We start from the raw sequence: 26,967 nt of genomic DNA on the forward strand, positions 1-26,967 counted from the left end.
TGAGTTTTACAAAGCGTTTATTAGATAATTTTCTCACCATCAGGGTCATATTATGATCTGACATTCCAGTCAAAAGGTTATAAGACTTCAGCATGCGTTCTTCTTTGTTTGTAAAAATTAAGTCAATTTGCGTCTTACTAGATTTTGTAATTCTTGTAGCCCCTTTCACATGCTGCGTAAAATCAAATTTGGTCATTAACATTTTTAATTTTCTCTTTTTACTTTTGTTAAACCAGTCAATGTTAAAATCGCCCATGACAATAATTTCGGATTTATGTGATATTACTTTCAACAGTTTCTCTAATTCATTACAAAATTGCTCATCATTAGAACTGGGCATATTTACAGAGGAAAAAAAATGTCAGTGTCACCCTTAATTCTACATTATAGTTGCCCTTATGAAAGTTTACCATAGTTTATGCATGTATCCAGAACTCAAACGTGGTATTAGTAAGATCATGGTATATGATACCATATGCTTTGTTTAGAGTGGTGCAAGTTTCGTCAAACCTTTGGAGTATCAGGCTTTTGGCGTTTCATAATCTCCAGATGTCGCCCACATGTCATTGAAGCTGTCTTTGTTTAGAGAAGCAATTTTATAGAATTGACTGTTATTTCTTGTAAGGCATAAATTACTGTAATTTATTTCGTACTATGGAATAAAATGGTGGCTTATCTGAAATGAGACAGCCTCGATAATGTATGCGACTGGCAAGTCCGAGGATGCAGCCTTTGATTTCGAACTTTGATTTTGCTCATGTTTATTCACTCCTTTAGGTGGACTTTAAGTGGGCTAAAGTAGAGAACAGTAAATGTGGGTTTAGGGGGTGATTTCAGACACAAAGGGAGAAATGTGCTTGATACTATAAAAACGAGTGCAGTCCAATGTACATCTGTAGCCCAAGCTCTACATCTAGTTGTGTAGTTATTCAGAACACGTGGATGTTGCTGTCCTTTTACAGTCTTTTCATTGCGTAGTCAGCTCAGTAAAGCCCGCCACGGGCACCGGCGTCGAGTTCTTCTGACTCCCTTGACTTTGAGCCAACCGACCTCGGCCGAGCACAGAGAAGAACTGAAACCTGTGCCCCATCTTCTCAGGGTTGATCAGCATGTTGTAGCTGTTGATGAGCTGCGCTCTGGTGGACGGGTCATGACAGCTCCTCAGGAGGACCTGAAACACAACATGAAAATACAAAGGTCATGAGACAAAGCAATTCTCCCTGAAAAAGTTTCATTGTTTTGGGTCAGTTATCAAAATACTACACACTTACACTTCTATTAGTGTAAGTCGATAGTTGTATTCAGATAGTTGTAAACACTATATCCTAACCCTAACCCATGCCCTAACAGAAAACTGTTTTTTTGTAACATTGTCTTTACTGTCATTTTTGATCATTCTAAATAAAAGTATTCATTTCTTTAAAAAAAAATCTTGCTGATCCCAAACTTCTGAATGGTACCCGACAGTAATTTAAAATGGTTCTATTAGCCTTTAACTCATGCACTCTCAGGGTCCTATTTTAACGATCTAAGCGTATGGTCTAAAGCGCACGACGCAAGTGCACTTATGGCGTGACCGAATCCACTTTTGATAAAATAACCATGGGAAAAATTGTCGGGGCATCCATCGCATGCTCTAAAAGGGTTGTCCCTATTCTCTTAATGAGTAATGGGTGTGTTTAGAGCATAACGTACAATAAACCAATCAGAGTCTCATCTCCCATTCCCTTTAAAAGGCAGTTGTGCTCATGCTATGGCAGATTCGCTTTTTAAATGAAGGAAAACTGCTTCTCTAGTGAGGAATCTGATCTGCTTGTGCTGGTTAAAACGTGCAGACGATCTACGGGACAAAGTGTACGCGTGTTGTGGACTATAGGCACCTATTACTACCGCAAAAAAAAATTGTGCCATTGACTTTAGACCAAGTTTCAGTTGGTCAATGGCCAAAAAATAATAATAATTGTGTGTCACATTGCTCAGGATGCTTTTGAAAGAAGTATACAGACATTAATTCAGTCATTCTCACCTGCAGGCGTGAGTCAATGCCCATGTTCTTCAGGAAGGATCTTTGTGTGACGGGTCCCAAGCAGGTCACCTGATTCCCTGTCATTCTCCTCAGGTAACTGAAGTCCACGTCTGCTGTCAAGTCTGCCATGCCAGGTGCTTCCAAGACATTGTGGAGGTGATGGCCTTTAAAGCCCTGCCACAAACATAAACTTTAACAACAAATTCATGCAGAAAAAAACATGTAAATAATAAATTATCTTGTAGACAGTTGTAGGCACTTGCTAAATGTAACCAATGACGTACATCCAGATTTGGCGAGGGAGGGACATATACATTAACCCTAATGTCATTACAAATCCATACTTACTCATACCAAGATCAATAAGTACTTGAGGAAATTTGAGAGAAAAAATGTGAGCAAATAATAAGTATGCAGCATAGTGGTGACAAAGTGCATGAAGCACCTTGGTTTCCGGATGAACACCGAACATCCTAAACTTTTATACAGTTGCAATTTACCTCCCCTGTTGTAAGAGCCATGATCTTTATGTTAATAAAGTACAGACACCCCATTGATTTGAGATGGTTCTCACTGTCCCATTCTACAGTTCATTTGCTCATGATTTGATCACACCAAATAGTGCAGAAACAATTAAAGGGTTTACTTAGATCTTCTTCTCAAAGATAAATCAAGTTTATTAGGTTAATTTAAGTATTCTACTGTTTTCCTTTTCCTTTAGTGTGTAATGTATCGGTTTGTGCATGTATAAGATTTGCAAAGTTACACAGCTCATAGTCTCTGTTGTATTACAAATTTATTAAATGTTTAATTTAGGTGTAGCGTCTGAACCAATCAGACACACACAAATTATTCATTTATTTAATGAATAATCCGGCAAGCTCACTCTCCCAACAAATGCCTGTGAAACTTCCCAAAAAACTAACATCCCAAATGAAGCTAACACACTGGCAGAACGCGGTGTCTTGTTACAGGACACACAGAGACTGATTAGAGGATTTTACGATCCAAAAGAATGTCCAGAAAGCTGCGACTCACTGAGAAGGAGAAATTAACCCTGTTAATTCTATATATTCTATATATAACCATTTGAGAAATGTGTAAACATGTATCTAATTTTTCCGATCTCATGATTTTCCTTTAATGTGGTTGTCTTTTGTATTCTTGTAAACTCTATTGGGTTAATATTTCAGACTTTGGATAATATGGTTAACCAAATCAAATGTGTGGCATTTTTGGTATCTATAAACTCCAATCTTCATCCCCGTTTTGTTAATTTACATTACATTCTGCTAACTTTGTGACGCATTAGTATTATAAGCATCTTAAATATTCTTGTGTAACACATTCAATCAAATTGCATGTTCAAAGGGACAATGGGTCGTAAAATTTCCCTCCAAAGGGAAATCTTCTCATTGGCTCACACAGCTCCAGAGGTTGTCCCATCTTCACGCTTTAAAGTCACTGATCAGCTCTTAGCTCTCGCTTAGTCCCTTTCTGAAATGCTGACGTGAAAATGATGCTGAACTAGAAGCCTCGAAGGACCCACCAAGCTTGTGCCAGGCTGCAGCCTTGTCTTTCCATTCACCAAAGATACTCTGAAAACCACTGGTTCTCTCTCACCAAGATCACATCAGCAAAGATAAACTGGAGCCTCAACAGATTGCATCAGGACAGTTTAATTCAAATGGGTGAGACATGCAAGTATCAAACTTAGTCTCATTATTTGATACATTAAGTATCCTTACCCCTTTAAAGAAGGGCGTGTTAGAACTAAACTGATGGTTTGCTCAAGGCTGTTGATCTGCTGAATTTCAAACAATGCTATCATTTCTTGCTTTCCTGTATTCTGCTTCAGATCTCTTTCCCTTGGTAAACTGTATGCATGTATGTGTGTGTATGTTAGAGTAGTTTAAGTGTTTAGACTAGTTAATAAAATCTTGTTCATGTCACACGTAAAGTTGTCCGTGTCTCAAGCTCATAACTGGAGTCACTAATCATTTAAGATTTTTGCTACTGCTCTTAGTAGTACTGTAAATTAAGAAAGACATTTCCCATGCCCCGGAAATGTACATTTCTTAGAGTTAATAAACAATTAATCCTGAGTGTTCACGAGACAAACAGGTTAATTGATTGTAATATTAATTTACGACAGTAAGTTAATTATACTAACTGATCCAAATATTCATAATCAATTATAACCAGTTATTATTGATTATTAATATTTCATAGAGCTAATTTGCTACATAGGTTACTTTGAATTTAGTAGGATAATGACATCAGAGTTTCTAGCAAGAGACTCCGGCCAGTCCTGTTTTCTCTATTGTGAGTTAAATGAGTCAGATCACTGAGACTCTCACCTTTTGTTCTGCAAATGGCTTTCGGAGCCCAAATGGCTTTCGGAGACCCTGGCCCAGACGTTGAATCGTTAGGCTGATTGGATTAGCAATGCAATAGACTGTTATGCTGACTGAATTAGGATTGGCCAGACCCTCAGTCAAGGGTGTGTTACCTAAACCTGTATACTCATTTACATGCTTTATTCAGAGTCTCCACCTCTATGTAATTCCTCCCCTCTTTGAAAAGTATAATTACAATGAATACTATATTATGATCAGACTTGAGTCTGTTTCCAAGTTTCCAACATCTCCCACAAAGTGATTTATTCTAACAGAGAACACTGATCCAGACCTGCCTAAAACACCTCGATCGAAGTCCAGAAATTACTGTCACAATGTGAAATATTAGCATAATACCCACCCAAAGGCATACACAACGAGAGAAGACAAGGTGAACTGTAGTGTTGTCATCATGTTGTGTGTTTGGATGTGAAAGCCCCTTTGTTTGCCATCTGAATTGATGAAATTAGGAATCAGTGGTTAAGATTTAGTTATAATGATGTGCCTCGAAGGATCACCACCTTATCGTGGTGGGGCACTTTGCGTGTCTCCGTGACCCCTAGAGCTATGTCGGCGGGAGTCTTGTACTCCTGGTAGGGCCACCCATGCCGAACAGGTCAAAGGGTAGAGGCCAGACCAAGAGTGATCCCAAATGCCTCAACGATGGAGTCGCCGGAAAATGGTGGGTGTGAGAGAACCACCAAAATGACGGCAAAGTCTGAAGAAGGCAGCCCCACCGCCACGTGGGTAAACCCGGAGGGGTACAGTGGCTAGGGGAGTAAACCCTGACGACAAATCTGCCTTTGGGGACAGGCATAGGCGGAACCCAGCAGACCGGGTTACCGGCAGCCCCCTGCAACTCCTTTCAGACGAAGGTCGTCATGGGTTCTCTCATGCCACCGGAGATCCTTCTGGAAGGAGCCAAGATGGTGGGAGTGTGGAATGCACACCTGCACCTTCACCTTAATCCTTACCTATGTGCAAGCTTCTTGCTTCCCCCCTGATCCCCCCCCCCCAAAAGTCCTGTGGCGATGTGGAATGGTGGCAGGCACAGGCCAAGGATGTGGCTAGAAGTGCCTAGCCAAACCATGCACACAGGCGGCAATGGAGTGATGGTCGTTGCAATTGTGGGATGGAGCAGCACATTGCCTCGGCAGCTTCCATCGCGACTGAGCAGTTCCACGCTGCTCACCCCTGAGATGGGGAAGGACCTGGAAAAGGTGGTTCAATAAATGTCTGCCCCATACACTCTGGGCGGTATACCGCAACCGCCGGAGCATCCCACCATGCGGTCGAAAAACGAAAGAAAGAAATAGACACCTGAGTATTGCTTCATGGAATGTCCGCACCTTGTTGGACCTGGCTGAGACACCTGACAAGCCTCATCGTAGAACAGCACTTGTGGCCCTAGAGCTAGCAAGGTACAACATCGATGTTGCAGCCCTCAGTGAGACCAGACTTCATGGAGAGGACTCCCTGACGGAGGTTGGTGCAGGGTACACTTTCTTCTGGAAAGGGGTCCCCGAAGGCACTCGTCGGACCCATGGAGTTGGTTTTGCAGTGAAGTCCAAACTGCTGCAGCTTATCCCTGAATCCCCTGTCGGCATCAATGAGAGGCTGATGACCTGGCGCATCCCCCTTGCAAAAGGATGCTTTGCCACCCTCATTAGTGCCTATGCACCAACGCTTGCTGCCGAGTCTAACATCAAAGAGGACTTTTACCTTGCCCTCGACTCTGCCATAAGAAAAACACCAGCCACAGACAAACTCATTCTCATGGGAGATTTCAATGCCAGAGTGGGCATAGAGCACCTGGTATGGGATAAGGTAATTGGCCGGCACGGAGTTGGGAAGATGAACGACAACGGCCTCCGGCTCCTTTCTCTCTGTGCAGAACACCAACTGGTCATCACCAACACCATATTTCAGATGAAGAACAGATTCAAAACCACCTGGCAGCACCCACGCTCAAAACATTGGCACCTCCTTGATTACGTAATAGTCCGCCAAAATGACCGGAAAGATGTCCTCTCCACTCGAGTCATGCGCGGAGCAGAGTGTTGGACTGACCACCGCATGGTCAGATCCAAACTCCTCATGAGTATTAGACCCCGTGGTCAGAGGACAGCTCCAAAACAAAAAATCAACTGCTCAGCACTCAGTAGCTCCACTTCACGAGACCTCCTTCGACAGCTCCTCGCTGATAACCTCAAAAAGATCCCGGAGGAATCAGCCGACTGGCCAACGCTGCGCCAAGCCATCCACAGTGCAGCTTCAGAGGCACTGGGCCAGTCGAGGAAACATCACCAGGACTGGTTTGACAGCAATTCGGCTGAGATACAGACACTCCTCAAAATAAAACATGATGCCCATAAAGCTCTCCTGTCCTGCCCTAGATCTCCTACCTTGAAAGCCACCTTTAATGCAGCGAGATCTGCAACCCAACGTGCCCTCCGGATCATGGAGGACACTTGGTGGGTGAAGAAGGCAGAAGAGATACAGCGCATGGCAGAATGCAACAACTCGCAGGGCTTCTATGATGCCATCAAAACTCTCTACGGCCCCAGGAAGAGAGCGATTGCTCCAGTTCGTTCAGCTGATGGCTCGACTCTCCTCAAGGACCGCCATGAGATCCTCACCCGCTGGGCAAACCATTTTGAGACTCTCCTCAACCTCAATAACCCTGTTGACATTTCTATCCTGGATAACATCCCCGACCTACCACTAGTCACACACCTCAACAATCCCCCTCAGTTCCTGGAGACACGCCAAGCCATTGCGAGTCTTAAAAACAATAAAAGTGCTGGACCTGATGGCATTCCGGCAGAGGTCTTCAAGTATGGAGGGTACCTCCTTACACGCCGCCTGCACCTCCTCATCTGTCACATCTGGGAATGTGAGACCCTCCCACAAGACTGGAAGGATGCCGATATTGTGGTCATCTATAAACAAAAAGGGGACAGAGCTGTGTGTGGCAACAGCCGTGGAATCTCCCTCCTCTCCATCGCAGGGAAAGTTTTGGCAAAAATCATGCTCAATAGGCTAGTTAAGTACATCTCAGAAGCTGCACTCCCGGAAACGCAATGTGGTTTCCGGAAGACTAGATCTACCACTGACATGATTTTTGTCTTAAGGCAGTTGCTAGAAAAAAGCAGAGAGCAGCGCACAGACCTCCACATAGCCTTCATTGACCTCAGTAATGCATTTGATACTATCAACCGTGAGATGCTCTGGAAACAACTCTCCAAACTTGGGGTACCACCCAAGTTCCTCACCATTCTACAGCAGCTGCACAATGGGATGCAAGCCAGAGTCACCACAGGAGAACTTCAGTCAGAGTTCTTTAATGTAAATGTTGGGGTGAAGCAGGGCTGTGTCTCGGCTCCAGTCCTTTTCAACCTCCTTCTCTCTGCCGTCACTCACCTTTTTCATTGTGCTTTAGGACACAAGGATGGTGTTCTTCTTGAATACCGCCTTGATGGAAGCCTCTTTAACATCCGGAGGTTGCAGGCCTACACGAAGACCAAATCCTGCTGCATAGCTGAACTACAATATGCTGATGACTGTGCGATTCTAGCACATAGTCCTGAAACCATGCAACACGCCCTCAACACAATGACCAGTCTCTACCAATTCTTTGGTCTTCAGGTTAACATTAAAAAAACTGAAGTTATTTCCCAAATCTTCTCTCAAACCTCTTCACCCCCCAGCTTCCATATAAACGGCATTCCACTTAAAAATGTAGATCAGTTCACCTACCTCGGTTCAACTCTGTCCTCTTGCTGCTCCCTTGATATGGAAATACACACCCGTATCAAAAAAGCCTCTTCATCATTCGGTCACCTTCGTAGTAGGGTTTTTGAAAACCGAAACCTGAGGGTCAGCACCAAGGTTGCTGTTTATAATGCTGTGTGTGTCTCCACCCTGCTTTATGGGGCGGAAACATGGACTCCATACAGCCGACACATCCCACTCTTGCAATCCTTCCACATCCGCTGCCTCCAGAAGATCCTCGGCCTCTCCTGGATGGACCGAGTCCAACATGCGGAAATCCTACAGAGCACCAATTCTATCTGCATGGAAGCTGCTGTGGCTAAGAAACACCTACGATGGATAGGGCATACCATCCGTATGCCGGACCACCGCTTGCCTCGCCAAGTCCTCTATGGCCAACTACAAGGCGCCAAACGAGCAGCTGGTGGACAAAAGAAGCGCTATAAGGACTACACCAAGGGACTTTTAAAGCATTCCAACATCAATCCCATGCAGCTTGAAGCTCTGGCACAGGATAGATCAGCCTGGCAGGTTACCTGTGCCCGAGTAGTTTCACAAATCCACGACAAAGACCAACAGCGGAGAGCCGAGAGACGCAGACAAAGACACCAGAGGCCAGCTGGGGCTCCTCTGTCCTTTGGTTTCCCTTGCTCCACCTGTGGACGAGTGTGCGGCTCAAGGATCGGCCTCAACGCCCACGAGAAGTGGCACCAACGGCAATGTCGTTGATCCCCTCCCTAACCCCGAAGCAAGCGTCATCATCGGAAACGATGGACAGCTTTAAGATACACAAGTCATGCTTGCAATGTCAGTTCCAATTGATTTGCTTGATCGTCCACATTTTCAGAATGTGACTCGGGCTCTAACTAAGATGGTAAATTAGATGACATTATTTAGGGGTGCAATGATACACGTATTCGTACTGAACCGTTCGGTACGAGCAGAGCCATAGAGAGAAAGAGTTGCGACACTCCCATAGACCTCCGTTGTAAAAAATGGCTGCGCTTTTAACCGCCTACTTCCGGGATTTGAAGATCGGATTAGTTCCAAACACTGTCAAACGCATCGAGTTGTTCCAGAGGTAAGTTGCTGAAATATCGACCTCTTTTGAATTGTCAACTGTCTATATTGTATCAGAGGCCCTTTGCGATGCTTATACTGGTCTTCATTTGTATATGCACAGTGTAATTATTTATATTTTATCATGGTTGTTTCAACCAATTTTCTAGCATTGCCTGCTTGCTAGTGAATCGCTACCACCTTCATAGCAACTTTTATTTAATTTAATTTTTGGGATATACTAACTTTTCATTATGTGACGTGTTGGTTAAGTTTGAGTGGTGAATGCTGCGTGTCGAGTTGTTCCAGAGGTAACGTAAGTTTAATACAGCCCAGTTGTGCTAAAATAAATATCATGAGACGTCCATCATCAGATGAATGATATGGAAAAGTTAAGTTAGAGCCGCTAAAGCCAGTGCTACTACCCATGCGAACATGAACACTAAGCTTTTCCCTCCAAAAATATAGCCTAAAACTTATCTAAGTAATATACAGTATTTCGTTGTCACCCTGCCTCTCCAAATGCAAAACTGACATTAACAAAATGCAATAATGCAATAACAGCTGAAAAAGTACTTGGGTGTGTGTTTTATTTTATATTTACCGTTCAATAATGCAATCGCTGCTGTCTGTCCCATAGAAGAACATGACAGCCAGCGTATGTTTTGGAACTATTGGGGCTTACCTGAACCACGTGACAGCCATAGCGGCGACATCAAAGAGTGTCGCAACTCTTTCTCTCTATGGCTCTGGGTACAACGCTTTCGGTTCGGTTTTCGGTACGCATTTTCAAACCGAACGGTTGGACCATTTGTCCTGCCGACCAAAATTTAGTTATTTCAAATGTAGGCGCGTTGCTCGTGGCAAGCGCGCTCATAATGTAAGAGACGCCGGCGCGACCACAACATTGCCCAACATCAAATGGCAAACGTAATGCAAGCGGAACGAAACTGCTCGTTATTGTGCGGTTGAAGGACCGTTTATCAGTTTGGACCAGTGCAGCGCGAGCCGATCGTGATCATGCGACACTGTTACTACACTGTTACTACAAAGCGCTAATAAGAGATCCAGTAAAGAAAGCATTTGAATTCGCCACAGAAGTAATAACATCGCTGCGAGATCTAGTGAGAAACATTCACATTTCTCCGTTATTAACGGATCAAACAGCACTGACGTGGAAACCTGGAAGAAACATTGTGCCATGAATGAACTATCCAGTGTCCACAGATCAGCAACATTCACCATGGATTTACTGTAGTAACACTAACTGCAACCATGGAAGTTTGGCAGGAATAGTAGGCTATAATGCCTTCAAGTAACATTACGTCGGTTTTATTTTGATATTGTGAATACAATTGCTGCCCTCAAATGTTAATCTGAACTAAAATAAACCTTTGTTTATAACTACTACAATATTACATTTCATTTTTTCCAAGGAGCTGTTTTGTTTTATATGCTCCTAAGAAGAGTCAATAGGCTCTATGCACGATCGCTTCCGCGTTTTGTCTCAGCCCGCCCAGTTACATCCAGTGCTGCGTCGGAAGCCGTTTTTGCATTAGGTGGAGATAATGGCAAATTACACTCGCTGTTTACAAGAACTTCCAGCGGTTAACGAGAATGATGTTAACCCTTTCGCACGTACGATCACACCGGTGTGATCAGTCTAGGCTGGTCCCTGGAGCATACGATCACACCGGTGTGATTAGAACGGTCAGTGCATGACGTGATCAACTGCTAAATTCAAATGTGCTTTCACGCGTTGGCTGGCGCTGAGCCAGAGACAGGCGCGCTCAGAGCTGTCATATATCACAACTTTTCAGTGTTTTCAACCACATAATGTTTATTTTAGGTTTCAGACATATAAGTACTAAAAACACAAAACATTTAGAGTTTGTGAAATACACACTGATGTCAAAGGAAGAGGCAATAATAATCCTTTCCATTATAATTAGACACGTTTTATTCATATCAGATACACATTGTGTAAGTAACTTTAAAGTTTACTCTATTCCTCTCCCAGTTCACCAGCCACTTACTTTTATGTATTTCGGGAGAAGTGGATGAATTCACGTGTTGTAAATCCAACAGATCCGATTCTCTGAACTGCGTCTGCGGCACAAACTAAGATGGCGGGGCCCATCGCGCATACAGCTCAACTAACGCGATCGTTATAAAGGTGTTTAAAAAACAAAACACTTCCACTTGCATATATTTGACAATCGGAATATCAGATATTTCATGCCATATCTAACAAATTTGTGAATACTTTTAATAAAAGAGGAAAAATGACACAAAAGCAGATCATCATTCATTCAGCTCTGTTGTTGTTGCGGTGTGTCACGTGACAAGCAATGACTCGTCACCATGGAAACCATAAAGTGACACATTCTAAATAACGATCGCCTTGAAAAACTCACGCTGGGGGGTCAGCCAGAATATTTTAAACTTACGTGTGAAAGGGTTAACAATATTGTGAGGCAGTTAACTGTCACACATAAGAGTAAGAAAGAGAAGTTCTTTAAATTATAAATTTCGAGCTACATCGAAAACTTTGAGGGTGAGTATTCTCTCATATCGCGCGAAATCCGACTAGCGAATCAGTTTCTAAAATCGTTGTCTCCGTTTCTGAGAAAAAGAATTTTATTAAAGTTTTGCCGCTATACACTTCGCTATAGAACGCGCTATGCGGAAGTAAAGACGCCGGCTGAGATCCTACCGGAAATACGTCAGCAGCGTTCGTGCATAGAGCCTATTATAGCTCCAGAATTGCTCAAAGTAAAAAAAAATATCATACTTCATGATGTAAAAAAAAATTAATCAAGGAAATTTCTCTGGCATTTCTTTCTTTTTACTGTATTGAAAACGTACCGAACCGTGACACAAGTGTATCGTATCGAACCGAACCGTGAATTTTGTGAACCGTTACACCCCTAACATTATTAATTGTTTGTGTTTATAATTGCTTTAAAGAATCTGAAACTCATTATGGTAAGGGGTGTTACATTTTCAACACACGCTTGGTGTTTGGCCAATCACAACACACTGGGACAGCTGGCCAATTGAGCACTCTGGGCTTTTCGGGAGGAGAGGGGCTTTGTAGAAATCAGCGCGTTTCAGACAGACTGGGTATAGAGTGGTGCAGATGTAACGTCACTTTGTAGGCCAACCGGCATTTCGCATCACAATGGTTCCCTCAACAAAAACCTAATAGGATTTTCCCATAGGCAGATGAACAACTTTTATTAATTTTGAAGCCTAAATGCAGTCACCAGAATTAAAAAGCTAAAGGTAGGCTATTAATTAACTACACCATGGTCACATGACTTCTACGTCACCATCACTAAGCTTCCAACAACTCTTTCAGTTTTTATTTAAAAACATTTTTCCAGAAAGTCTGAGTTAGAATAGTTTGTAAGAACACAATTATAAGCATAACGATGCTGTAAAAGCGGACTAAGTTTACCTTTTAGTCCCATTTAGCCACTTGTTAGCAACCTTTTTCAAGACATGTAACAGTTTTTAAAAAATCACAAGTGGGGTGAGACTGATGTATTTGTGTACAGTGCTAAAATGCAACTGAAAAATCATGTTTTTTGAACATTAAAGCACGTTAACCTATTCTATTACACCCAATGAACAAAACAAGGAACTATTAAAATAGCACCAATATGACTGCTTAAAAAAGTCCATGTTAGTCCAAATGAATACATTTCACAGCCCTGCAAATGATCATGTTCACAAGCTTCCACAAGATAAGAACACTACAACTATTCAGCACTGACCACATCAGAGAAAGCCTGAGAGAGATGACCATCACATGGCACTTACTCTGAAAGTATCAGTTTTTGTTCCATCATGCCCATAGTCTACAATCAATGCTGCGCCTCCGTCATCTGCAATCCGATTGGCCAGTTTCTGGACAATGACTGCACCTTCTGGACACACTTCCACATGCTGTCTGTTTTCATCTTTCTGAAAATAACAATTGACAGGGTTCACTGACAAACAAAATGTATAAAAGGATGAAACATAGAAATCTTTTCAAAACACAAATGCCAAGTATTTTTTTAATAAATTTTTGAATCATGAATATTGTCATTTTTTTATGGTTTTACCTCTTGACAACTTGAACTAACCATTCCATTTCATAAAAAGTTAAATTGATCTGATATTATTTAGAGACACAGGCATTAATGTTGGATTACCATTAAAATGGTGTAAATATGCAAAAAGGATGTTTCCCTCTTATGTCAACATTATTTATATATTGCCAGACTTTGGACAAGCACATAGAGGGATAATATCACCCTCTTGCCCAGGCTGGAAGTATTTAAGTCTTGCTCAAAGACGCATCTTTTTAGTCTGGCGTTTGAGGCAGAGCAAAGTTAATTGTTGTTAAAGTGTTGTGGGAATGTACATATTTGCTCTTTTTTATTATATATTTAGGGCCCAAGCCCTGAAAGGGCAAAGGCCCTATTGTTTCCGGAAGGATTATTTTTTTTCTTCATTATTAGGGCCCAAGCTCAAAGGGCGAAGGCCCTATTGTTTCCGGAAGGATTATTAGGGCCCAAGCCCTGAAAGGGCGAAGGCCCTATTGTTTTCGTTAGGATTATTAGGGCCCGAGCTCCGATGGTGTGAGGACCCTCTTGGAATTGCTCTGTTTATTATTAGGGCCCAAGCCCTGAAAGGGCGAAGGCCCTATTGTTTTCGGTAGGATTATTTATTAGGGCCCAAGCCCTGAAAGGATTATTCCTAAGGATTATTATTATTATTTGAAGGATTTTTTTTTTTTTTGCCTTTTTGCCACTTTTGGGGCCCTTAACATGCTCAAAAACTCTTGAAATTTTGCACACACGTCAGAACCTGCGGCCATCAGGGCCGGACTCAAGCTGGTATCCGGGCGTGGCAGGGGGGTTCGACAGCGCCCCCCTGGAATGGTGTCCGAAAACTTGGTCCATAAATCAAACACGCTTGAATGTAATAATATGAAACTCAGTACACATATAGATCTCATCGTGCCGAACAACTTTCGTGCTCTAAGTTTTACACCAGCCCAACAGGAAGTCGGTTATTATACGTTGTTTGGAAAACGCATACAATGGAATGTGAAATACTCCTCCTAGGGAATTCATCCGATCGCCAACAAACTCGGTGTGAATGAAGTCAAGACATTGAGGATGAATTCTTGCGAACAGATTTTTGATATCTCGAACGGTTTGGCCGTGGCGAGGAAACGAATTTATGGCGAATAATGGGACACAGGAAGTGTGTTATAACTTCTGCATACATTAACTGATCTTGATGAAACTTCCGCAGTGTGTTCGTTGTAAGAGGCCGATCACATGGATGTGAATATTGTGAGTCAAAGTTATAGCGCCACCAACTGGCAGCAGGAAGTTTGTCACTTTCAAAATGCTTTGAAATCACTCTCTTATTTTTACCCGATTTGCTTCAAACTTTATGTGTATCATGTAAAAACACGGCAGATGTAGACCTGTGAAAGGATTATTGATATCTTAGATACTGTTGCCATGGCAACGCATCAAACTTTAATATTCGTTTTTGATGCTTTTGAGACTCATAGCATGCTTGAAATTGGATGAAACTCGACAGACACATCACATTTATTAGCCAGTAGACATGTGCAAAGTTTCAGAAATGGGCGTGGTGGAATGGCTCAGTAGCGCCACCTTTTGACCAAAGTGGGGGGTTAGATTCATCTACAGCAACAAAACTTGGTATGTATATTGTTCTCATCAAGCCAGACAACTTTCTGATTTACAGTCATTAGCTCTGACCAACAGGAAGTCAGATATTTTGGTTTGAATGTGGATTTTTCTGGATAATTTTCTCTCTCTCTCTCTCTCTGTCTCTGCATGTGTAAGGGGTGGGGGGATTTTTCACCCTTGAACGGGGTCTGAAAACTTGGTCCATAGATCAAACACGCATGCATGAATTAATATGAAACTCAGTACACGTATACAGTACCAGTCAAAAGTTTGGAAACACTACTATTTTTAATGCTTTTGAAAGAAGTCTCTTATGCTAGAGACCTAGAGATTGGCATGGGGTACTTTCCATAAGATCATCTCTCAATGCAAATCAAACTAGCTTTTAGGCTAACTGAAATAAAACCATGCCAATCTCTAGGTATGGTGAAGGCTATGTGATGATGTGGGGCTATTTTAATTCCAAAGGCCAAGGGAACTTTATCAGGATGCATAGTATCCTAAACATTTTTTTTTTTTAAATACTTAAAAATAAAAATCTGCCTGCCTCTATGGGAATTTAACATAGGGGTGTACTCACGTATGCACCATGTATTTTAAGGAAGAACATTTATTTATTTACGATACATTATTCATTCACAAAGAAAATTGGTGTCCTTAAAGGTTGGATTTTTCCTAATTTTTTAAATTAAGGCATTAAGTTCAATTTCCAAAATATAATTTTTTATTCCTCTTTTTAGTCAACTTTAGCATGGGTGTATTCACTTATGCATTACACTGTATATATATATATATATATATAAATATAGCTGTGAGCAGCGATGGAGGGCCCAAGCCGGTGGCACCGCATTTCAATTAACTGATGTTGCTTTTACACGGCCACATGACAAATGTTCTCAGTGAAGGAGGGAGAACTCACCTGTATAAGCATGCTGGAGGCCAGTGTGGGTCTGTGAGAAACCACAAATCTCAGTTTTTCTGGACTTTCAGGGTCAATATCAACCATCACCTCCCGCCAGCCATTCTCTGTTCTCTAAAAGAAAAAAATCCTTTTATGTAATGCTAATGTTTAAATTAAAAAAATAACTTATGCTAAGATTGTACCTGAAACTTGTGAATGGGTAAAGCATCAAAAAACTCATGGGCAAGGAAGACACTAAAACCTGGCAAAAAGAAAACAGACTTTGATTACAAGAAAGCATCATTACCTTATCAAGGAGAGAGTCTGAGTCAGTTTGATGTGTCCGTACCCCTAGGGACATCCTCTATCCTGTGGTACCAGTTTATAGGCAGGCCAGTAAATGTGGTGCCACTTCGGTAAACAAGCTGATCATCATTACATGTCCACGTCTGATCTCCAGTTAGACATTTGGCCTGAAGTTGACTTAACTTTGGGCTGACCTCCACAAGATGAACAGAGATATCAGTCTCTCCCAGGACAGCTTTTAACTGACTGAAAACCTGGCAAATAAGAACACAACACTTGCTCATAACACTTGTAACACAAGAATGAACCTCATTGGTTCTTGATGAAGGTCAAATATGCTGCGTAACACGAGAATGAACCTCATTGGTTCCTGCAGAAGCTCAAGCATGCTGCGTAACACGAGAATGAACTTCATTGGTTCGCATATTTTTTTTTTATATATTTTTTTTTTATATTGAATGCTTAATGAGGAACACTTACTGCCAGACGTTACTGGAGCTTTCAGTGGGACTGTGCTCTACGGTCAGATGAGCTGCTACTAGTGCACTAAACTGCATGGTTGACAAAAGGTTTACAGAACTCAATGGATCAATTTCAAGTCTGAAAGACGAACTTTTAACACATGTGTAGTGATAGCTAAGAAATCACAAAAGATGACCTGAAAAAACTAAAAACTAAATCAAACCTGTGGGCTAAACTGAAGAGGAGAGTCCACAGGTTTCTTATGGAGTTTTGATTTAGTTTATTATTTAGATTAGTTTTTGAATCTTAAGAACCTGGAGAGATTCTGTAAGGAGGAATGTTTTCAGATCCCTTGCTATGTGTTCTTCAACATCATTAAGCATTATAGGAGAAGTAATCATTGTGGCACACAATTTTACTTGGATTTAAAAGTTAGAGTTTTGTGAAGGTTTTGAATGAAAGACCAAGAAGCAATTTTACACATCCTGTTTTGCTCATATTTACCAAAAGTGCCAGTATTAATGCATTTTATGGTGCCTTTCCCTACCAGACAATATCCATTGGAGTATTTACCCTCAGGATGTCACTGGCCAATGAACCTCTACCTGGTCCGAGCTCCACTAACTGGAACACACTGGATTTCCCCGCAGCCATCCACTCACTGACACACCAGACACCCAACAGCTGTGGAAGAAAGACCATATTATAAAAAATAAAAAAATAAAAAAAATAAAAAATTATATATTATATATATATATATATACAGTGAGGAAAATAAGTATTTGAACACCCTGCTATTTTGCAAGTTCTCCCACTTGGAAATCTGGGGTCTGAAACTGTCATCGTAGGTGCATGTCCACTGTGAGAGACATGATCTAAAAAAATAAATCCAGAAATCACAATGTATGATTTTTTAACTATTTATTTGTATGATACAGCTGCAAATAAGTATTTGAACACCTGTCTATCAGCTAGAATTCTGACCCTCAAAGACCTGTTAGTCTGCCTTTAAAATGTCCACCTCCACTCCATTTATTATCCTAAATTAGATGCACCTGTTTGAGGTCGTTAGCTGCATAAAGACACCTGTCCACCCCCTACAATCAGTAAGAATCCAACTACTAACATGGCCAAGACCAAAGAGCTGACCAAAGACACTAGAGACAAAATTGTACACATCCACAAGGCTGGAAAGGGCTACGGGGAAATTGCCAAGCAGCTTGGTGAAAAAAGGTCCACTGTTGGAGCAATCATTAGAAAATGGAAGAAGCTAAACATGACTGTCAATCTCCCTTGGACTGGGGTTCCATGCAAGATCTCACCTCGTGGGGTCTCAATGATACTAAGAAAGGTGAGAAATCAGCCCAGAACTACACGGGAGGAGCTGGTCAATGACCTGAAAAGAGCTGGGACCACCGTTTCCAAGGTTACTGTTGGTAATACACTAAGACGTCATGGTTTGAAATCATGCATGATGGCACGGAAGGTTCCCCTGCTTAAACCAGCACATGTCAAGGCCTGTCTTAAGTTTGCCAATGACCATTTGGATGATCCAGAGGAGTCATGGGAGAAAGTCATGTGGTCAGATGAGACCAAAATAGAACTTTTTGGTCATAATTCCACTAAATGTGTTTGGAGGAAGAAGAATGATGAGTACCATCCCAAGAACACCATCCCTACTGTGAAGCATGGGGGTGGTAGCATCATGCTTTGGGGGTGTTTTTCTGCACATGGGACAGGGCGACTGCACTGTATTAAGGAGAGGATGACCGAGGCCATGTATTGTTTAAAATAGTTTAAAAATCATACATTGTGATTTCTGGATTTTTTTTTTTTTTGATTATGTCTCTCACAGTGGACATGCACCTACGATGACAATTTCAGACCCCTCCATGATTTCTAAGTGGGAGAACTTGCAAAATAGCAGGGTGTTCAAATACTTATTTTCCTCACTGTATATATATATATATATATATATAAAACACACATATACACACACCTTTTTTTTTTTATATAAATGTTTGGTTTTATATTCAATTAATATTAAAAACAATGCTTACCTCACCAAAAATCTGACTGAGCTCTGGTGATGTAATAAAATCACCACCTGCTCCAAGCATGTCATTTTTCACATAATATCCCTGAAAACACAGAAAACAGAATTTAGATTTTTGGCGAAAGAGCAATTACTATCTAATTAGCTCTTGTAATGTCTAAAATTGGGTGGGTAGATTCAAATTAATGCATAAATGCTTATTGTTTTAGACCGACATTTATATAATCCATTAAGAGGGGGGGAAAAAGCGCAAAAAAATTAAAGTGGATACAGAATGACCAGCTTCTGACCAGATTTATTAATGTTTTCTAAACTACAGATAATAAATTCTTATATGTTGTATATACAACCTGTTACTGAGCTACTAAATAGCGTAATGCTAATTCTGATATTCTTGCAGGCAGTACAATTCACACATGGGGGGAGCCCAGATTCTCATCCAAACGTCCGTATTAGGATTGTGTGAAGTTTGTTTTATCCAAATAATCAGATTTTCCTGGCTCTATAATGTGAAAATGAATGAATGAATGAAAATGAATGAATGAATGAATGAAGGTATTAATATAGCGCATTTCCTATACTGATGTATACCCAAAGTGCTATACACTCATGTCAGGTGTCTCTCCTCAACCACCACCAGTGTGCAGCAAAACATTTACTGTCAAGCATTTTGCATTTGTGTCAGACACTGTTGCTCTCATTCAGTGGACTTATGCAGAAGAGAAAGGAGGTTGAACCCGCAACAAATCTTTCTTGGTGTGTTTACAATGACTTGTGTACTGTTAGAACTCTGAACAAGATGGGATAGATACAGTGGTACAGACCACATCATCTTTGCTTCTGAAGATGGTGGCTATGAACCGTTTGGTCCATATATAGATGAGTTTACTGATGAAGTTGGGGATGAGATCATGTTATAGAGTTTTATTTCACACTACACAACTGAAAAAAAATGTACAAAAATGTAGTGTATGACAAATGTGTGCTGCTGTTTAATACACGAGAAGCGCATTCAAGACCCACCTGTTACTGCCTTCTCCCCCCTCAGAAACATCACTGACATTCATGACCTCTAGACTAGATTACTGTAATGCATTACTAGCTGGTTGTCCTTCATCCTCAATAAACAAGCTATAATTAGTCCAAAATGCATGATCATATAACACCGATTTATCATCTCTACACTGTTACACACTCTACACTGGTTTAGCTCCTGTGTATTTAACTGATCTTCGATCGTCTTAGAATCCATCACGCTCTTTAAGATCACAAAGCTCTGGGCTTTTGGTTGTACCTATCATAATTAAGTCGGAAGTCCACTAAAGGACGGAGAGCGTTTTCACATTTGCCTCTGGAATAGCCTTCCTGATAATGTTTGGGGCTCAGACTCACTTTCCCAGTTTAAATCTACACCTGTGAAGAGACTCGAACTCCTGCGAAGACTTCAGATGATGCTAACTCTGAATCAACATGCACCAATGCTACATTTGTCTATATATCCTAATCATTTGTTAATAAACAAGTATTCATTACTTCAATGAGCCCATTGTTTCTGCCTTAAAGGTACACTGTGTCATTTTAGCGGCATCTAGTGGTGAGGTCGCGAATTGCAACCAACAGTAGTTACGGTGGCTGACAGGAAAAGATGTCATCATCTGAGACAGCAGAGAGTAGCAGGTTAACCAATGAGGTTTCTTTACAAAGATTAATTAAGAAATAAGGTTTACTTAATAATTCAATAATATATGTTATTGCGAATATTATTGTTACTTGTTCATCATTGTGTCAGTGTTTTATTCAGTGACTTCCTTGCACGAAGAACAACATAGTGACGAAACGCATTTGTTCGTTTAGGGCCACTGTAGAAACATGTCGGCGCAATTCAATGTAAGGGGACCCGTGGTGTATGTAGATAGAAATGGCTCATTCTGAGGTAATAAAAACATAACGGTTCATAAAGAAAGGTCTTTATACACCACTGAAAACATAGTTATTTATATGATATTGCATTTCTGTCAACAGATCCTCCTAAATATTACACAATGCACCTTTAAATGAATACATTGTTTAAAATAATACATTGTTAGCTAAATCCATGATTTGTATATGTACATTTCTGAAATACATAACTTTGACAGTTAGGCTACATCTGATAACAGATCACTCTAAATTGTAATGTGGACTTGTGCATTTTCTGTAAAGCTTCTTTGAAACGATGTGTATTGTGAAAAGCGCTATACAAATATGTGAATGCGAATTGAATAATTTAATTCGCATTTATTTGTATAATGCTTTTCACAATACATATTGGGAGATGAATGAATAAATTCACAATACATATTCAGGGAAGTCAATTAGACTATCAACTAGACTACATTTTATTTGATGGGGGAGGGTAAGGGACCTAGATAATGATCTTTTCCAACTAAATGTATAAATTTCATAAAATTACCCAAGATTGCACCCAAGATTTTTTCTAGAATTACTTTTGCTGCTTTACATTAACCACTAGCCAAGTTTATATTTTACATAAAATTTGTGTGTGTGTTTTTTTTTTCTCAATAATTAAGTAGTGTGTATTTAGTGGATAGTGTTTAACACATGAAAAATAGTGATCATCAGTTCTACACACACAAAGGTAGATATTCTACAATGATCAGGAAAAAAACAGCACAGATATCATATCATTATCGGACCAATACTCCGAACTGAATCGGTTATGAAAAAGGGTATCGTGCACCCTAATTTAATCGTTCAAATAAGGACTGCAAAGTTACATTTTTACCCAGCCCTAATTGTAATGAGACAACACAGTATAAAAAGTGATTGTGATATGATACATACCGACACTGGATTAGTGAGTGACTCCCTCATATACTCAGCTACTGAGATTGGACCTGTGGCAATGATCTTGGAAATAAGATGTTTAAGGATGGATGTGTTTGACTCTAGTCTCCGGATGGAAGAGTTTGAGCAGGATCGGTTTCCACACATGGTCCACAGCACTACAACAGACAGAACTGTATCATTACTATGCAGCTCTTTTGTTCTATGCAGAACAAAAAAAATTTAACAAGCACATCTTGTAAGAAAGGCTTACTGGATTGTACAAAAAAAAAATCAACATCAGCATCTTAGAAATTATTTCTGAAGGATCATGTGACATTGAAGACTGGAGTAATGGATTGTGAAAATGCAGTTTTGCCATCACATGAATACATAATATTTTAAATATTAAAAAATAAAACTTTAACTGTAATAATATTTCACAGTATTACTGTTTCACTGTATTTTTGATCAAATAAATGCAGCCTTGGTGAGCAGAAGAGACTTCTTTCAAATATCTAAAATATTCCCAATATACAGCATGCTTCGAGTACCTTATTGCTTTTATAAAATGGTTACCACACAATACAAATATTAAAGCTGAAAATATATGGACTAATATGGGTGCGCAACGTTATTATTTCTTGTTGAGGTGAAAAGCTGTCTCATGATATCAGTATTTTACACCATTTAAAATCATTATAGCATAGTGCTATTGTGAAATCACAAACGCTGTGATCCAATTAAATAAATATACACGCTGCAGGTTTTAGAGTGAAGCAAGATGATGTAATTATTAACGTGTGCAGGTTACGTGTTTCTGTTCAAAGTAAATGCTGCTCCACACAAGCTCAGCCTCTGCATGTGCTGCTTTTTTGGGTTTCCAATAGCATGCATTTGGGAACGCATATAAAGTCTGACGTGCTTTGTGTTTCATAGCAAAGTGTTGCACTGTTATCATTAACATATTTATAGCATGTTTCAGCAGCTCGGTTAACAAACTCCATATCTGCATATGCTGTGAGTCTGGGTTGCTTATAATGTTCATCTGGGAACGCAACGTATTTCACTAGATTTATCAACCTACGCCAACACAGGAGAATACATCAATATATTACATCAATGTATATTTGATCATGCTGTAAGCTGTAACAACAACAATCACCAGGCTGTTGGCACCTTCTGCGGGCATTTGTTATAATACTTCATGTACACAAGTTGATCATGTTTAAATTATTACATTATGTATTTTAAAGGTGTTGTCCAATAAAATCATGATTATTACTTGCTTTTGATACTTTATTTTAATCCATTATTATTACCTCATTGTTGTTATATATTGCTCCACCTGACATTTTGGGGGTTTAAGATACCAAATCATAAATTCATATGTATTATATTTAAATGTACTGAAAATGAATTTAAACTAAATATGTTCTATAGAATAAAGTGACATGTCATACATTTATCTAATTATTTTAAAAGGAAATAATGCACTTGGAAATGTATATATATATATATATACAGTGCTATGCATAAGTGAATACACCCATGCTAAAGTTGACTAAAAAATCATATTTTGGAAATTGAACTTAATGCCTTAATTTAAAAAATTAGGAAAAATCCAACCTTTAAGGACACCAATTTTCTTTGTGAATGAATAATGTATCGTAAGTAAATAAATGTTCTTCCTTAAAATACATGGTGCATAAGTGTGTACACCCCTATGTTAAATTCCCATAGAGGCAGGCAGATTTTTATTTTTAAGTATTTAAAAAAAAAATTTTTTAGGATACTATGCATCCTGATAAAGTTCCCTTGGCCTTTGGAATTAAAATAGCCTCACATCATCACATAGCATTCACCATACCTAGAGATTGGCATGGTTTTATTTCAGTTAGCCTAATAGCTAGTTTGATTTGCATTGAGAGATGATCTTATGGAAAGTACCCCATGCCACTCTCTAGGTATGGTGAATGCTATGTGATGATGTGGGGCTATTTTAATTCCAAAGGCCAAGGGAACTTTATCAGGATGCATAGTATCCTAAAAATTTAAAAAAAAAAAATACTTAAAAAAAAAATCTGCCTGCCTCTATGGGAATTTAACATAGGGGTGTACACACTTATGCACCATGTATTTTAAGGAAGAACATTTATTTATTTACGATACATTATTCATTCACAAAGAAAATTGGTGTCCTTAAAGGTTGGATTTTTCCTAATTTTTTAAATTAAGGCATTAAGTTCAATTTCCAAAATATGATTTTTTTATTCCTCTTTTTAGTCAACTTTAGCATGGGTGTATTCACTTATGCATAGCACTGTATATATATATATATTTCAATATACATATATACATTATATATATGGGTCATTCCAGAATTGCAGGTACATTTCAAGTAGAGAAAGAAAACAAAAAATAGGATTTCTTTTTTTCTGTTAAACTTTTTTATTTTCATAGAATGACCTTTAAATTCAACATTTTCAATATTTGCTGATCTTAAACTTGTAAGATTTAAAATATTAATACTGAACATCAATGTACTAACAGAAAAATCTGTCAGAACGTTAGGGACAGACACAAAATCTATTTTTTTTATTAATTAAATTACAAGTAATACAGAAAATATATATTCTATGCAATTGTTTATATAACTTAATAGAGTAAACACAAAAAATATTTGAAAATTAGACTTAATTATTAGTGATAATTCAAGTTGAATGTATGAATCAGGAGGCAGAGACAGTCAATAATATGTGGTGCAGGAGTCATTTAATTAATATTTCCCATAAAAAAAACAAATCCTAAATATACATAAAGCACTATTTTTGTGATAGTGTAATATAATTTGTGTTATTATTGAAAACTGATTCAGTTTTCAATTATATATTTTTTAAATAAAAGAAGGTTTATCTTGGAGACTCGAAATGTACCCCCAATTCTAGAATGACTATATAGCCCTGTTTCGGATTAGCAGTATTGTTTACACTATTACATGTTTTTACACTATTTGACCTCAAGTATTATTTTGAGTGACACTCGAAGAGCAAAGCACGCGACGTAGTGAGATCATATGAAAACATTGCAGCACACTACAGTATGAAACGTTTATCACTATAGATATTTTGGTGTTCAACACGTTAATTTATAGTGTAGCCTATCACTTTGAACAAAATAATCTCATCTCACCTTCTGGCATTAGCCGCTTCAGCCTCAGCACAGTCTTCATGCTTCTCTCATTAACACCTTATTTCATGCCCCGAAATCATAAACATTAATGAGTGAACATTGACGTGCAACACACACACACCGCTGTCACAAGACCTTCTTTTCCGAGTCGTCTTCTTCTGTTTATTGGCAGATCGCACTTCAGATCAGTGTATTACTGCCATCTCCTGGTAGCTTACAATAGTGCCCTTCAACCCTCCCTGACCAGAGCTGAAAGCTCAACAAACCAGGGGTGTTTCTCAAACAGAAGGCTGCATCCTGCTGAGGCTGTGTCCTTCCTAGTCCAGTCCTTCAGAGGCTTGTAGGCTAGAGTCCTCCTCATTATTAAACGCTATGAGACGGAATAAATGTTTCCGCCCCGCGTTCACGGCACTAAAATACAATTTAAACTTATTTTGGAAAAATACTTTGTATTACAAATCTTTATATTAACTGGCTTTCTATCAAAGGTCCCATTGCATAAAAAAATCACTTTATGAGGTGTTTTAACCTTAAAGGTGCAATGTGTAATATTTCTGAGGATCTATTGACAGAAATGCAATATAAGATCCATAACTATGTTTTCAGTGGTGTATAAAGACCTTACTTAATGAACCATTATGTTTTTATTACCTTAGAATGAGTCATTTATGTCTACATAACCGCGGGCATCCCCCTTCTATGAAGGTCGACATATTGTGACGTCATGTTTCTACCGTAGCCGACAGCGAACAAACAGCGCTACAAGAGCGCGTTTCGTCACTAACTTGAATGAGAAGCAGCAGAAAAAGACGCAGCAGAATACTCAGGTTGTCCCTGACTCCGCAAACGTGGAGAAAAACATGCTGTCTGAACGACGCCTCGGACATCGTAACGTTAGCTATTTCCCCTTACCTAGCTGCTTTGATGCTCTTATCCATAGCTCTTATCTTATACTAACTAGCATGGAAACAAGCTATGGTAAAGTCAGTGAATAAAAGACTAACACAATGATGAACAAGTAAAAATAACAATCGCAATAACATGTGGTTTTACTGAATAATTAAGTAAATATAATATAATTAAATATAAAATATAATATAAAGAAACCTCATTGCTTGACTTGCTACTCTCTGCTGACTCAGACTCAGATGACGACATCTTCCGATCCTACGTCAGCCACTGTAGCTTCTCCTTCGAGTTTGCAATTTGAGGGATAGGCCGTGAGTGACTGACTGTTTGCTATTCGCAAACCTCACCACTAGATGCCGCTAAAAATTACACACTGCACCTTTAATATGAGTTCCCCTAGCCTGCCTATGGTCCCCCAGTGGCTAGACGTTTTGATGGGTGTAAACCAAGCCCTGGGTATTTTTGTGAAAATGAAAGCTCAAACGGGCGAATCTAGAATCTTCCCCTTATGTCGTCATAAGGGGAAAGGTTACCTCCCCTTTCTCTGCTGGCCCGCCCATGAGAAAATGAGCTGGGCGAACACGATATTATTTTTTCCTCGAGAGACATCATGGCTTGCAAACGAGCGAAGCATGGCAGTTGCTCAGTGTTGGATGTACAAATGAACACAAAGGTATTGTTTTAGTTCCTTCATCCGAGCCTCTGAAGAACCAGTGGGTTATGTGAATTTCTGATGTGTAATTGTTCAAGTTCAGACAGATAATCTTTCTCTCAAAGTCATGTATCAGTAAATCAAGCCAGTGACTAAACGATCAACTTCACGTCATTTCTCTTAGAAGGATGAAAATAATCTTACTTAAACGGTGATTAATATACAGAAAGCGATCTAAGAACAATCCCTTTCCAATCGCCCAAGCTGTCAATCACACAGCGCGAGTTTATCTGGACACTTGCCAAAACTCATTATGAAATCAATGATGCTGTTACGCTGCACAACAAAGCTCTTACTGTACTTACCTCATGTTTGCATTGGTGAAATCATTAGTGAGTGAGAGTTCAGAAACTGCGTTGCAATGATAAGATCTTCATTCACGCGATCAACAGGCTGTCATCTGCTCAATGCTCATCACTGCAACCTTTTATGTGATGGGAACAGATCTAAATACTTAAAAAACTTCTCACGATTCGTTAATCCCTATAGCTGTAATAGTAAAAACGTATAATAGCTGTAATAGTAAAAGTTTTCGAGAGAGTTGCACATGCAATGCTAAATATTTCATATGCAAGCATGTCAGCCAATCACAGCAGTGGGCGTTTACACTGAAGTC

At 39.7% G+C, this 26,967-nt stretch overlaps 1 protein-coding gene across 2 annotated transcripts; it reads right to left on the minus strand.

The window, feature by feature from the left end:
- Positions 1–24,894, minus strand: ndufaf7 (NADH:ubiquinone oxidoreductase complex assembly factor 7). Of its 2 annotated transcripts, XM_084432045.1 has the most exons (11): positions 24,731–24,889; positions 21,557–21,717; positions 18,717–18,797; positions 17,447–17,531; positions 17,230–17,340; positions 16,238–16,448; positions 16,092–16,150; positions 15,907–16,020; positions 13,087–13,230; positions 2,027–2,200; positions 1–1,171 (listed from the first exon to the last, which is right to left on the minus strand). In XM_084432045.1, the coding sequence occupies exons 3-11, from the start codon at positions 18,779–18,781 to the stop codon at positions 968–970; spliced, it is 1,167 nt and encodes a 388-aa protein (XP_084288171.1). In that variant the 5' UTR covers positions 18,782–18,797; positions 21,557–21,717; positions 24,731–24,889; the 3' UTR covers positions 1–967. The 2 variants fall into 2 exon arrangements, with proteins under 2 accessions (XP_084288171.1, XP_084288170.1); XM_084432044.1 differs by lacking the exon at positions 17,447–17,531 and having other exon boundaries at positions 24,731–24,894.
- Between the last annotated feature and the right edge of the window lie 2,073 nt (positions 24,895–26,967).

This window comes from Rutilus rutilus (genome assembly GCF_951802725.1).
Source record: "Rutilus rutilus genome assembly, chromosome: 15".
Taxonomy (NCBI): Eukaryota; Metazoa; Chordata; class Actinopteri; order Cypriniformes; family Leuciscidae; genus Rutilus; species Rutilus rutilus.

Coding starts and splice junctions, on each gene's coding strand:
- ndufaf7 (XM_084432044.1), bottom strand. CDS start 24,770: ATGAAGACTGTGCTGAGGCTGAAGCGGCTAATGCCAGAAG. Junction 18,798..21,556: donor CACTCACTAATCCAGTGTCG/GTATGTATCATA, acceptor CTGTGTTTTCAG/GGATATTATGTGAAAAATGA. Junction 16,449..17,229: donor TGGCCAGTGACATCCTGAGG/GTAAATACTCCA, acceptor CTTATTTGCCAG/GTTTTCAGTCAGTTAAAAGC.